At 42.9% G+C, this 13,993-nt stretch overlaps 1 protein-coding gene across 1 annotated transcript; it reads right to left on the bottom strand.

Moving 5' to 3' along the window:
• Nucleotides 1-1,027: 1,027 nt before the first annotated feature.
• On the bottom strand, nucleotides 1,028-10,560 carry MRPL45 (mitochondrial ribosomal protein L45). The gene is made up of 8 exons (XM_032871417.1): nucleotides 10,412-10,560; nucleotides 9,342-9,519; nucleotides 8,551-8,668; nucleotides 5,563-5,661; nucleotides 3,795-3,843; nucleotides 2,319-2,468; nucleotides 1,702-1,875; nucleotides 1,028-1,510 (listed from the first exon to the last, which is right to left on the bottom strand). The coding sequence occupies exons 1-8, from the start codon at nucleotides 10,544-10,546 to the stop codon at nucleotides 1,424-1,426; spliced, it is 990 nt and encodes a 329-aa protein (XP_032727308.1). The 5' UTR covers nucleotides 10,547-10,560; the 3' UTR covers nucleotides 1,028-1,423.
• Between the last annotated feature and the right edge of the window lie 3,433 nt (nucleotides 10,561-13,993).

The raw sequence follows: 13,993 nt of genomic DNA, 5'->3' as shown, positions 1-13,993 counted from the left end.
AGGCAGACGCTTAACCATCTGAGCCACCCAGGCACCTGGAGTTAGGTTATTCTTGACCTGATTCTAGTTTCTTTGGACTCTGCTCTCAGGATAAAGTCAGAACAGATTAATCCTGACCCTAAGTAACAGACTCATTAAAAGAAAATTTTAGGCTGGGAAAATAGGAAGTATGATAATTAAGGTCCTGTTTTTTAAGGGGAGCCCACACTGGACTGATGAAAGTAATAGTACCAGCCAAGCTTGCTGCTGGTACAAAGTGATTTCCCTTGTCATACCTCGGACCAGCCAGGATACGAAAACAGGTGAAGTCACACCCTCCTCCTGATAGCCCAGCTAGAACTCAGGAACAAGATGGGGCCAGGCTGCTTCACTCCAAACAGGCTCGTATTCTAGTACATTTGCCTTACCAGCGGGGGCTGGAAAGAACAGTCACCATCTCTAAAAGGTTCTAGAAATCAGGGAACAAAGTCTTAGAGATGGATTTCCCAGATGTATCACCTCCTCTGTGGCCCCTGCCTCTTCCCACACTTCCTGGGACCACACCAGGATGCAGCTGATAATTAGGAACACAGTTCAAAGGCTGAAGGATAAATGATTTCTCTGGATTTACAATCTTCTCTGAAATACAAATGCTGATTAGATGTATATCTAGTCAGTATGTGAGAAAAGACCTTGAACCTTCAATGAACACTAATTGTTTTTCCCACGTCTGGATTTCTTTAAAGATTTTTTTTTTTTTTTAATTTACTTATTTGACAGAGATCACAAGTAGGCAGAGAGGCAGGCAGAGAGAGAGGAGGAAGCAGGCTCTCCGCTTGAGCAGAGAGCCCGATGCGGGGCTCGATCCCAGGATCCTGAGATCATGACCTGAGCTGAAGGCAGAGGCTTTAACCCACTGAGCCATCCAGGCGCCCCCCAAGTCTGGATTTCTTAGAAGCCACATCACTCACAGTTCAGTCCATCTTCCACTTCTGCCCTCTGGTGTACTTCTAGTCTAAGCCCACGGACAGGTACACAACTCACCACAGTTTGTCCAACACCCTGACAGTGTTTTATTTCAAACTCTAATCTCTGCATTGTAATTAAAAAGAAAATTCTGCCAGTTTGCTTCCTGATGGTCTCTGCCGCTGAAAAAAACGGGTATCCAAAACATACTTTCCACTGAGACTCAGAAGCTAGATATACAATTTTAAAAGGAAGAAGAAGTGGGCTCGTGGCTGTGTATGTATCAGCCAGCCACCCACCTGGGCCCAGCCATCAGCCATGGCTGCCGAGATGGCTGGAAACACCCAAGTAGGACAAGAAAGGACAAAGGTAGATCATTCTACAGCATGATGGAGAGATGATGGACTTCACAGCTCCCAGACTCCACAGCATCCAGCCAACTCATTACCCATGTTTCAACCCAGAGTCATTTTTCCAATCAGGACAGCTGAAGCTGAGGGGCCTCACCCTGTGGCTCTTCATAGTCTTCCCAGGGTTTCAGCTGGGGCCCAGGGATCATCACCGTCTGAAAGAGCAGGAAGCTGAGTTACCTACCATCCAAGCCCATGACTTACCCAGAAGAGATTCACCCTCACCTCCTCCATGGAGGACTCCCCTTCCTGGTGCTGCATCACCCCTTCTCTCCACTAGGTGGAGCCCAACAGGGGTGGCTTAAGATGGCATAAGCACCCCCCAGCTCTCTGAAACCACCCTTACCTTAAGGATGGGCTGCTTAGGGGGTGCCCACGGGGGAACGATCTTGCCGTGCATTCTCCAGCTCCCATAGGGATTTACCAGGTGCTTTTCAAAAACAACATACTCCAGGACATCCCTGGGCACATCTTCCTGTCCGTACATCAGGCGGCCAAACCGGTCATAGATGGCCAGAGTCTGCAAGGATGAAAGCAAATCTGACCCGTGAGTACTCAGAGTTAGTTTCTTGTTTTGTTTTTATTTTTCTTTGTTTTTAATTTTTTTAATGCCACACAACCCATCTGAAAACAACCATAACAAAAACTTCTAGTGGGTAGGAGAAATATTTCAGAATTCTAAATCTAGAATAATTAAGTGATCAACTACAGACACTCTACTCCTGGAGGGTTTTTGACTAGGGCTGGGGAGGTGGGGGAGGGAGGATCAGGATGGAGAGAGTATCCTCACACCTGCCTTAGCAGAGCTAACATCTAGCAGTGGGCTGGGCACGCTGACTGAGCAAGGAAGACCACAGTGAACCATTCCTTAGAGCCCAGTCTTAGAGTCCCTAAGACTCTAGAGGCAGGCACCCAACCTGAAAGTGAAGAAAAGCTAGGAGGAAAGCAGACTGGTGCCTCTACCTGCCGGGTGTGCAGACGGACAGTGATCTGGCCATATATGTTGCCTTGGTTCAGCAAATTTGAACAGCGGACCTGAACCACCTGCGGTGGCTCTAAGGATTCTACGAAGCTCCAGCGGACGGTCTTGTACGTGATGTCCCAGACCATGTCCTGAGGGCAGAGGAGAACAGGTCAGCTGGGGTTTTCCTTTCCTTTAGGGAAGCTGGTGCGTCCTTCCTTAAGCCCACCTCAAAATAATCGTATTTACCCAGATCAACAAACTCAAGACCCACCTACCTTCTTAAGCAACCTTCTTCAAATCAGTGAAAACCACACTCCAAAATGCCAACTTATCTAATATGCCATTACCCTCTCCTCCTTACACTCTGTTTTTTTTTTAAAGATTTTAAGTAATCTCTACAGCCAACATGGGGCTTGAACTTACAACGCCGAGATCAAGAGTGGCACGCTCTACCCACAGAGCCAGCCGGATGCCCCTCCCTTACACTTTCATAACCTGCTAGTTACTGCACGTGTATCTGTTGACTGCATACATGTTGTCTTATCCCCCTCACCTGCTGACACTGAAGAATGGGATTTTACAGAGATATAAAGGCTAGCCGGTGAGGACCAGATCATTATACGTGACCACAGGGAGATGAGGCTGAACGGATAGAAACTGAAGTTCTTATTCTTTTTTTTTTTTAATGCTGATTTTTTTTTTTTTTTTTTTTTTTTTTTACTTGTCAGAGAGAGAGAACATGCACACACACAACCAGGGGAAGTGGCAGGCAGAGGGAGAGGGAGAAGCAAGCTCCCTGCTCAGGAGCCCAATGCAAGACTCGATCCCACGATCCTGGGATCATGACCTGAGCCGAAGGCAGATGCTTAACCGACTGAGCCACCCCGGCGCCCCTAAAGTTCTTATTCTTTTTTTTTTTTTTTTTTTTAGATTTTATTTATTTATTTGACAGAGATCACAGGCAGAGACAGGCAGAGAGAGAGAGGCAGAAGCAGGCTCCCTGCTGAGCAGAGAGCCCGATGTGGGGCTCGATCCCAGGACCCTGGGATCATGACCTGAGCTGAAAGCAGAGGCTTTAACCCACTGAGCCACCCAGGCACCCCTAAAGTTCTTATTCTTGAACCACATAGCACCTAGCACCCAGTTAACACACTATGTAAGCTTCATGAATGCTCACTAAATCCTTTATTATACTGCAGGCGCACAGAGGGCTGCCTAATATGGCCCACACCGTTACTTCAGCCCCCACAGCCTGAGGTTTCAGTACTGCTTGCTGTAGGACTTCCTCCTTCCTTGTCCGCAGAGCCCTTACCAAAGTCCATGCCAAGTCAGTACCATTCACCCCAAAACAATGGAACTTCAGCTTTTGCCTTTAACTTCCTGTATTTGTGAAACTGATCCTTCTTAAACCAGAGGTGATGTCTAGAATCTGCCCATTCAGGAATCCCACAGTCCTAAGGAAGTTGAGGACCTACCGGAAAACAGTTTTCAGTTACCAAGGTATGAAGCCGGTCATGGTCTGAGCTAAAAAAGCAAAAGATATACATCACTGGCTCTTGCTTTATGATGCCACTTCTGAAAGCTAAAAATGGCCCTCTATATGGACAACAAGTCTTTTTACAAACATTTTTGCATGCCTACAATAAGCCAGGTAATATGCTAAGTCCTGAGCAAACAAAGATGAACATGGTTAAAAGACCCTGAAATCTAATTGCAGAGTGAAGTTATGTTTGAATCTCAAGAGCAGAAACAAATTTCTCAGAAAATACCCGGCATCCTTAGGAAGGGGAAGAGACCCTCACAAATCCATTACAAAACAAAAAGCTCATCTCCTCTTACCTCAGACACATCACCAATACCAAGTGGATTGGCCTTGCACCTTCGACTTTTTTTTTTCTTTTTAAATAATCTCTAACCCAACATGGGGCTCAAACTCACAACCCTGAGATTAAGAGTCACACGTTCCACTGACTGAGCCAGCTGGGCGCCCCACATCTTACACTGTCTGTGAACCCAGCCAAAAGACAAGCAGCTGTCTTTTCTGGTCCTTTCCTTCCACCCCACCCGCACCTCCCCCAATCCTTGCTGCTACCAGAGTGACCTAGTCATGCTGACTCTACCCAGTAATAGCAAGAAAATAGCAAACCCCAGCTCCTGGATCTATAGGATTTTAGAAGGTTCCTAGCTGAGGGGTTTCAAATAAACCTGAGGTCAGGCATGAATTACTGTCTTTCAGATAAACATTCATGACTTTTCCCCACAGTTTAATACCTCCTGGGAAGTTTACAACTTTGTTCCTTCAAACAATCTTGTCCCTAATCCCAGAGTGGGTAAGGGATTAGTTCTGTTCACATGCTTCCCTTGCACTTCTACTCCTAACAGGAAAGGTCATCTCCCCCAAGTCATTTCCCCCACTGTAGCTCTAGATTAGACTAGACTAACCTGAGTGGTGATGACAACTACAGCAACCACCAGGCCTGGCACCCCTCAATGAACTCTTCCTCCTCACTATCCTGGCCTTGAGATCTTCAGTAGAAATAAACTCCCTTATCTAGGAGTTCACTTAGCATTTATAATAGACTTGCACCAAAAAAGAAAAGGAAGATACTCATTTCTGGCAACATAATGGACTGAGTGCATGTGAAACTATTCCCACTATAAACATCTAGAAATGCTGGATGGAATGTAATATACAGATACACACACATTTTAAAATGCTCTAGTTCACACGAAAGGTAAATCTCCTAGGTGCTAAAAGGAAGAAGAGCGAAAACCAGAATGGAAAGACCACCACCTGACATCATGAAAGCATATGGGATGGTTAAAGGGATCTAGAAATAGGATCTGATGGCTGGGAACAGACTCTTCCTAAATCCTTGAACCCTCAAAGAGCAGGGAGTTGGAAATGAGAGTCCTGCACCTGCAACAAAGGAAGACTACAAAAATAGCAGAAAGATAAAGCTTCTCTCCGTCAAGGGCTGAGTTGGGGGTACTAAAAAAATTAAAGTACTAAGCCCACGTTATACTCAGATTTGGACACAGAATTTATGACACCTGTATGATGAAAGAATTCCTAAGATATGAAATTAACATTAAAAACTGAACCTAGGGCCGCCTGGCTGGCTCAAACACACACCAAGACTTATCTAGATCACTCTAGAACTCTTAACCAAAGGAAAAAAAACCTGTGCCTAGAATAACAGCTGCTGAAAACATAACAGGTATAACACAGAATTCACTTACTTGTTCAGACAAAGGTGAGCTTCAATAAAAATATCCTTAGCTTTTTCAGGGAAGTCCTTTATTTTAAAATTCGGATCATATTGTCTTATCTTCCGGACTCTGTAAAATTAAGTATGAAAATCATTTCTTTTTCTGCCTTTTAAGTAAGCTCCATGCCCACGGTGAGGCTTGAGCTCACGACCCCGAGATCAAGAGTTGCATGCTCTACCAACTAGGCCAGGCTGGCACCCCAAGAATCATTCCTAAAGACTTTATACACTATCCATAACTCACAGCTTACATTAACTGTCATTATTCAATAACTGAATAACTGTCATTATTCAATAATTGAATCATTATTCAATTATTCAATAATTGTTTTCTGAATGTGCCAAGTCCTGTAAAGTCAATCTTCTAATTCACACTTACATCAATCATTCTAAAGAAAGACCAAGGCTTCTCATAGTGAAATTTCAGAATTCTGGCATTAAAGAAAATATCTTATAAGCACTAAGAAAGAAAACACAGATTTTACTCAAAAGCTCAAGAATAAGAATGACGGCAGGCTTCTAACTAGAAACATTAGAAGTGAGAAAGACAACAGAGCAGTGCTGTTAACTGAGGAAATTCTTTTTAGCTCAGAAATGTACACCTGGGCAAATTATAAATGAAGTGGTAGAGTAAAAGACTGTTTCTTAGACATGAATGCTTTCATGTGTCTACTAAGCGCCCTTTCTCAGGAAGCTGATGAGGAATGTGCTTCACCAGAATAACAGAATAAACCGTGAAAGACAGACGTAAAATCCAGGAAACAGGGAAAACAACATCAAGGCGAGACAAAAGGACTTATCAAAAGGATGAGAGAAGTAGATCCCAAAATGTACAGTGGGCCTGAAGCGCAATCAGTCCAGATAGAAACAAGCAAGAAAGGGCCAGGAGGGATTTCTTCTTGAAGATGAAATTAATAAAATACTTGATGCTTTCAATGCACTGAGAAGAAATTTATATGACCAGATATTCCATAAGCAAATGGGGGGGGGGAAGACCACACTTAACTCCTGAAAAAAAACATATTATGCAGGAAAAGTCATGACAATGTCCTGCACGACTCCGCTGTCAACGGTATTTTCACAGTTATAATAATGTAAACAGGAAATTCTGATCTAATCAAAGTGTTAGATATACTGGAGGATGAGAAATACCGTGACCAACTGAAATTTATCCCAAGAATGCAAGGTTGGCTTAACATTCAAAAATCCATTAATGAAATACAATGTATCAATAGAATAAAGGGAAAATATCACAGGATCATCTCAGTAGACAAATAAAAAGCATTTGACAAAATCTGACACCCCCTTCTTATTTTTTCCGCCTCTGAGCCTTGCCTGTGCTGTTGTCTTCCTAGAATGCTATTCCTCACCATACCTAGCTAACTGCAACAAATCCTTTAGGTCCCCACTTTTTTTTTTTTTTTTCCTTTTAGGTGATTTTGCTTTTAATTTTTTATTTTTAATTTTTTAATTTTTTTTAAAGGATTTTATTTATCCACTTGACAGAGATCACAAGTAGGCAGAGAGGCAGGCAGAGAGAGAGGAGGAAGCAGGTTCCCTGCTGAGCAGAGAGCCGGATGCGGGGCTTGATCCCAGGACTCTGGGATCATGACCCAAGCCAAAGGCAGAGGCTTTAACCCACTGAGCCACCCAGGTGCTTTTAATTTTTTTAAAAATTTTTTATTTTTTTATTAACATATAATGTATTATTAGCCCCAGGGGTACAGGTAGGTCGCAGTTTTAAATGTCATTTCCTCAGGGAAGCTCTCCCTGAACTCCCAGACCAAGTTATCTTTCCCTGTCATGTGATCCCATAGCACTCATACTTACTATACCTGTAATTATTTAATTGTGTGCAATCAGTATTTAATGGCTGTTTTCCTCCCCTAAATGAAAACTCCATGATAAAACCACATGTGCTTTGTTCATCATCATCATGGACCCTACCACCAAAGAGCTCACAGTCCTGGAGAGAAATACGTGAGAGGAAATCATCACAGCACAGTTACCAGAAATAGTAGGTGTCAGTGCACAGTTACAATTACAGTAAAGGCAGCTCCAGAAAGAGTCAGGGAAGGCTTAAAAGCATACACGATGCTCAACTGGTTCTTGAGAAATGAGAGTTATCAAGTAAAGGAGGAGGAAGAAGATATTTTCAAGGCAAAGGAAGAATGCACAAAGACACAGAGTCATAGCACAATACCGTCAAGGAACTGGCAATTAGTTTGGAAATGCTGAAGTTTAGGATAAGAACAGTGTAATAAGAAGATGACCGTGGAATGGAAGATAAGAGCCCGATTTACAAAAAGCTGTGAATACCACTGAAGTCTGGATTTATTCTCCAGGTAAGAGGGAGCCACAGAAGAGGTTTAATGGAAAGATGATATGATAAGATCTGTATTTAGAGAAACAAATTATGTCTACATGAAGAATTAATAAAGACTCAATATGCTTTTGCACAAAATCTATAAATGATCCTAAAGAACCTTTGAGTGACAAATACTAAATGTTTCCATCCTTGCAACTAAAAGAGAGACTAAGAAGGTTTTGGCTTCCGCTCCTTAGTTAAGACCTAGTTAGCTCCGTAAAACAGGTCTGTCTTTTTGACCCTTTTTAGCTTTTTACTCTCTGTAGTTCAAACTCTAAGGTACTCCCCATAAAAATATGCTTTTCTTATTATTTTAAATTTTAAAATATGTGATCAAAAAAATGTTCTACAAACTTCTAAGTCACCCCCCTCAACTGATGTGACAAAAAGACCAATGAAGGCTGAGAGGCTAAGAATCAAAAAGCCCATATTCTTCTACATTAACTAAATTCTATTACAGAGAAAAATATACAGTCAAGTTATCAAAGGAGTTATGTCCAACCCAATTCACCTAAGACGGCCTCACTGGATTAAAGTAGCAACAAGAAATCTGTGTCCTAATACCGATTCCCGGTTGTTCCAGACACCTACGACAATTGTGATGCCACCTTCTTCTTCAATCGCTCACTTCTCTGTGCCAGTCCTTCCTTTGCAAGAGATGACAAGCGAGCATCACCTTCTGGAGGAACATAGGTGTCAAAGATACCAGCTATAATGAAAGAAGAATACAAGAAGGCATTGATAGATTGAGAAAAAAGTCATTTTGAGGTCATATAAAATTAAGAGATACCATGGCTATAAAGTAGACTAATAAAGTAAACTTCCATGCAAAGGGAGCTCTGTTGCATTACAGAAAGCAGAATAAGGTAATTTAAGTCTTCTCTCAGAGCCTCAAGTTCTTCTTGTACAAAATGGAGAAACTTTACCCTTGCCTTCTAAGAACAAGTGTGTAAACAAGATCAAAGATGACCTCATGAGGGGTGCCTGGGTGGCTCAGTCGGTTAAGCATCTGAGTTTTAAATCTGGCTCAGGTCATGATCTCAGGGTTGTAGGATCCGGCACAAGTAGGGCTCCGAGCTCAGTGGGGAGTCTGCTTGAGACTTTTTCCTTAAGCCCCTCCTCCCACTCATGCATGTGCATGCTCTTTCTCTCTCCGGAAGATAAATAAACATATTTAAAATATGGTATACAGGCGCACCTGGGTGGCTCAGTGCCTTCGGCTCAGGTCATGATCCCAGTGTCCTGGGATCGAGACCCGCATCGGGCTCTCTGCTCAGCAAGGAGCCTGCTTCCTCCTCTCTCTCTGCCTACTTGTGATCTCTGTCTGTCAAATAAATAAAATCTTAAAAAAAAGAAAAAGAAAAAGAAATACCACGCCTCACCTGTACATGCCAGATGTAGGGGACGCTCCAAACGTTCTGGAGGAATGACCACACCTGCTTTCCGGGCAAATTCCATAAACTCCTTTTCTGATTTGAATTTGGGTTTATAAGGAGGAGGTGTGAAACGTTTCTTAGTTCTCACTGGAACTACAACTGTGGACTGCGTCACCAGGACTGGCTGTAAGACAGGAAAAGGTTGTGATAAAGGTGACCTGGAAAGAAATCTATCTTGAACAAACTCTAAGCAGATAGGAAGGGCACATCCAAAGAATGACTTAGGAACAATTATAAAGCCACATATGATGGGGGAAACACTTATGGGTGTCTTAACTAGAAGCCCGCAAGCAACCTTTACTAACACCACTCAACATCTACTAAAGGCTTTCCTCTGGTCCGTTCCATTGTACACAACTATGCAAAGTCCCAGGAATGCAGAGCTGATTAAAACAAGGCTTCTGCTTTCAAAGAACCTTCAGTCCCATGGGGAACTTAAACATAAATCCAACACTGAAAAGAGAGGAATGCTATTATTAAAAGGTAAGAAAAGTCCTCTGCTTGGCATCTCCCTTATATTTACTTGGATTACATCCTGCTCATTCTATTGGGAGCCCAACTGTAAACTTCATTCTGCCATTCTGGCTCCCAGAAGATCAGCAATATCTTTAATGCCCAGACCTCTCTTCTCTTTGACCTAGAGTTTTGCTCAGTCAGGTACAGCGACAATATGAGACTCCCTCCTTTCAACTGTTCAATTTGTGCATAAGAACCAAGGGGAAGAGAGCCCAGCTTCTAAACCATGACTTCTTTCACCTTTAATACCTCCCCACTAGACAGACCCAGAGCAAACTAGAGAAACTTCATCTCGAGAATATGCTCGTCCTCGGGGTCTTTACGGGGGTCTCCCCACGCCGCCACTTAGCTCAGTTAGCTGGGTCCCGTCTACTTCAAACTCTTCCGTAACTGCGTGTGATTTGTATCGCCCAAGCCCACCAAGGACAACTGCAAAACGAGTATTCCCCTCTACGCTCTGGTCCCAGCCCCTAGAATCCTACCACCCGGTCCCGACCCACCTGACGAGACCACCATCCTAAAGCTTTGGATAAACAAAACAACCCCCGCGTCACGGGGGCTGCCATTTTGTTCCCGCAAAGGCCGCTGGGATGGGGACTAAGCGTTAAGAGCCGAGGGCACAGGAGAGGGCGCATAGGGGTGGAGCTTCTCCGGGTGTGGAATTTTACAGGGCGCGCGCCCCTCGCTGAAGTATGAGCGGCGCGAACGCGCACGTGCGCGTCGGGGGGGAGCGCGTGTGGCCAGAGAACGGACTGTGCGCGTGCGCACTTAGAGGCGTTGTGGGTGGGGCGGAGAGCACGGTTGTCACGCGCCAGAGCGCGCTGGAGCGCGAGCTGCGCCTGCGCTTGAGGTCTTATGGCCGCAAGGGATTGCAGCATTCCTGTTAAGGTAGGGGTGTTGCTGCACCTTGCTTGCATTCCCCAAAGAATGAAGAGGTATTGCCCTTTGGAGACAAGTGTTTTTCTTCAGTGCCTACTTTGATCACAGGACGAAAATGACTAGTTTCTGGATCTGGATCTGACTTCAGTATGCTATGTAACCTTAAACAGCGCTCCTTTCCCCCATCTGAACTGTGTGAAGAAAATTCTGTCGAATTAAAGAGATCAATGCCTACTGTGTTTATTGAACAAACATAATATCTACTGTGTTTCTGAAGCAAAAGACACGCGGACTGACAAAAACATTTCTTGTTTGTCCTTTTGGGAAAGAGGCACAGTTTTAATCATCCCAAATAATAGCTTATACTTAGAAATGTTTACCAGGTGCCAGGCAATTTTCTAAGCATTTTGCATGTATAAACTCAATCTCTCCTCACCACAAACAAGAGTTAAACTCTTAGTTATGAGGTTGGGTCACAGAGAAATTAAGTGTGTAATTTATTTAAGGTCACACGGCTAATAACTGTCAGAACTGGGATTCAAATCCAAGCTGACTGAATCCAGAAACGATGCCTTAATTACTATGCTGTACTGCGCCACGTGCGGTTGTTAAAGGATTTATGATGTTGGGATCATCCTGGAAAATCCAGTGCTGTAATCATTGCTGAATGCCAAACACTTTCCACACTTCCCTGTAAGTTCTTATCTTATTCTGCCAATTAGTGTTTATTGAGCACTTACGTACGGCATTTTGTAATGAGCTAAGAACTTGTGGTATGCATATGCAAGAGTTCACAGGCTGGAATGGAACGGTTACGAAAGTCTAGATAAAATGCTACAGATATCAAAGAAGAGAGATTACTTTTGGGTCTCAGGATCGCTTGTATTGCCTTAAATCTAAGTTTGTCAATTATACTGTAAATTATTCAAGGGTAAGAATGTCCCCACAATTCTAGCCACAGCCCTGAACCTATAGCATGACACATTAATAGGGACGTGAAATTAGGTGCTAGATGTAGGTATGAAAGAATGTATATTACTAAGCATTTAAATGAGAGATAGCTCATTATTTCTTAACAGACTCTATGCCTCAGAAAATAAAATGTGATTTTTTTTAAACTGGTCTCCCTACCGAACTGAGGAAACTCCATTCCATAATGAATGGTTATTAATACAGAATACTGAGATAGTCTATCCGAGATTATCTCCCCCATCATTGAGTTTTATATTGGCTTTACATGGTAGCCAGTACATCCCAGATCACTTCTGTCTGCCCTCTGATCAGTTTTTTTTCTTTCATTTTTTTTTAAAGATTTTACTTTTCTTTCTGTTTTTTTTTTTTCCATTTTCTTTCTTTCTTTTTTATTTTTTTGGAAGATTTTACTTTTAATTAATGTCTACAGCTGGGGTGCCTGATGTAGTTAAGCATCTGTCAGTTAAGAATCTGTCTTAAGTTCAGGTCATGATCCCAGGGTCTTGGGATGGAGCCCACCCCCCCACCTCTCTGCTCAGCAGGGAACCTGCTTCTCCCCCTCCCTCTGCCTGCTGCTCCCTGTGCTTCTGCACACGCTCTTTCTCTCAAATAAATAAATAAATAAATAAATAAATATATTTTTTAAAAAGTAATGTCTACACCCAATGTGGGACTCAAACTTACAACCCCAAGATTGAGAATCACATGCTCTACTGACTGAGCCAGCCAGGGGCCCCTGTAATCAGTTTCTCAGGGAATACAAACTTGTTCTATATCACCCTGAATGAAGTAATAAGGGGAGTTGATATCAATTAATTTCATTCTGAGCTGAATTGTAAGTGGTTTTTTTTTAATAGCTGCTCATTTGGAAAATTCATATTATCATCCTATCTCATTAACTCTCTGGAAAATTGGAGCTGTCTTAACACCAAACACTGAAAGGATATTTTTGAATACTACAACCCTAGTAGCTCGCATTTCTGAAAAGGCAAAATAAGAGCAATTAGAGGAAGGAGTAAAGTGATTGGGAGCTCAGCCTTGCAAAAAAAAAAAAAAAAAAGTCTTGCACATAGTAGACACTCAGATATTTATTCAATAGATGGATGAGTAGAATCCCAGGAGGCAAAGTTGATTTCCTGTTTCTCCAAATATAGGAGATTCCTGGAATCCCTGGTTTTCCAATTGAAATTTCTCAATGGAGCCAAAGAGAATGGGCTATCCCTTGAGCAGTGGGACATATACTTGCGGGGGTTTTTTTGTCTTCCAGTGGCAGATGACATCAGATTGGAACTTCTGAAATTGTGCCTGGTGACCTACATTCTAGGAGAAGCACAGTTGATTTGAACCAAGAAAATCTTTCTGGAGAACTGGAAGATTCTGATTATAATATTTATTGATTACAGTAAACAATATGATACTTGGATTGAAGCAAGTAATAGGCTTGCCATGTGTTTATATTGTACTTCCCTCTCTTTTTTTTTTAAACACTTTTTTTTTTTAAGATTTTATTTACTTCTTTGGCAGAGACAGATCACAAGTAGGCAGAGAGGCAGGCAGAGAGAGGAGGAAGCAGGCTCCCTGCCGAGCCACCCAGGTGCCCCTGTACTTCCCTCTCTTGAGCGAAAGCATGAAAAGCAAAATAAATGAGTTGTTCAAGTTAAAGAGACAGAGGAAACCAAGAATTCTGACTTACTAAGAAATGCTCCTAATTGATCTTTAGCTAACAATGTTAGCAAAGCTTCTCTGTCACTCCAAGAGTTAACCATCTATAGCTTTCACATCGTACTTAAGAACACTATAGGGAGGGATGCTTGGGTGGCTCAGTGGGTTAAGCCTCTGCCTTTGGCTCAGGTCATGGTCTCAAGGTCCTGGGATCCAGCCCCACATCAGGCTCTCTTCTCAGACTGCTTCCCCTCTCTCTCTGCCTGCCTCTCTGCCTACTTGTGATCTCTGTCTGTCAAATGAATAAATAAAATCTTAAAAGAAAAAAAAAGAACATTGTAGTGTCTGAATTTACATCTTAGCTCCACCCTTTTTTCCTACTGATAGAAAGGGGATAATTAAATACCTAAAACCCCTGGGTCCCTGGGTGGCCCAGTTGCTTAAGCATCTGCCTTTGGCTCAGGTCATGAACCCAGGGTCTGGGATCAAGCCCCACCTTGGGTTTCCTGCTCAGAGGGGAGCCTGCTTCTGCTTCTACCCACTGCAGCAGTTTTCATATCTGTTGAAGC

Source organism: Lontra canadensis, unplaced genomic scaffold, assembly GCF_010015895.1.
Source record: "Lontra canadensis isolate GAN:19392208 unplaced genomic scaffold, GSC_riverotter_1.0 scaffold43, whole genome shotgun sequence".
Lineage (NCBI taxonomy): Eukaryota > Metazoa > Chordata > Mammalia > Carnivora > Mustelidae > Lontra > Lontra canadensis.
The sequence above is the reverse complement of the archived record's forward strand: the minus strand, read 5'-3'. Positions and strand labels throughout refer to the sequence as shown.

Coding starts and splice junctions, on each gene's coding strand:
- MRPL45 (XM_032871417.1), bottom strand. CDS start 10,546: ATGCGCCCTCTCCTGTGCCCTCGGCTCTTAACGCTTAGTCCCCATCCC. Junction 5,662..8,550: donor AAGGTGGCATCACAATTGTC/GTAGGTGTCTGG, acceptor TTAATTTTACAG/AGTCCGGAAGATAAGACAAT. Junction 3,844..5,562: donor GCTCACCTTTGTCTGAACAA/GTAAGTGAATTC, acceptor TTGCTTTTTTAG/CTCAGACCATGACCGGCTTC.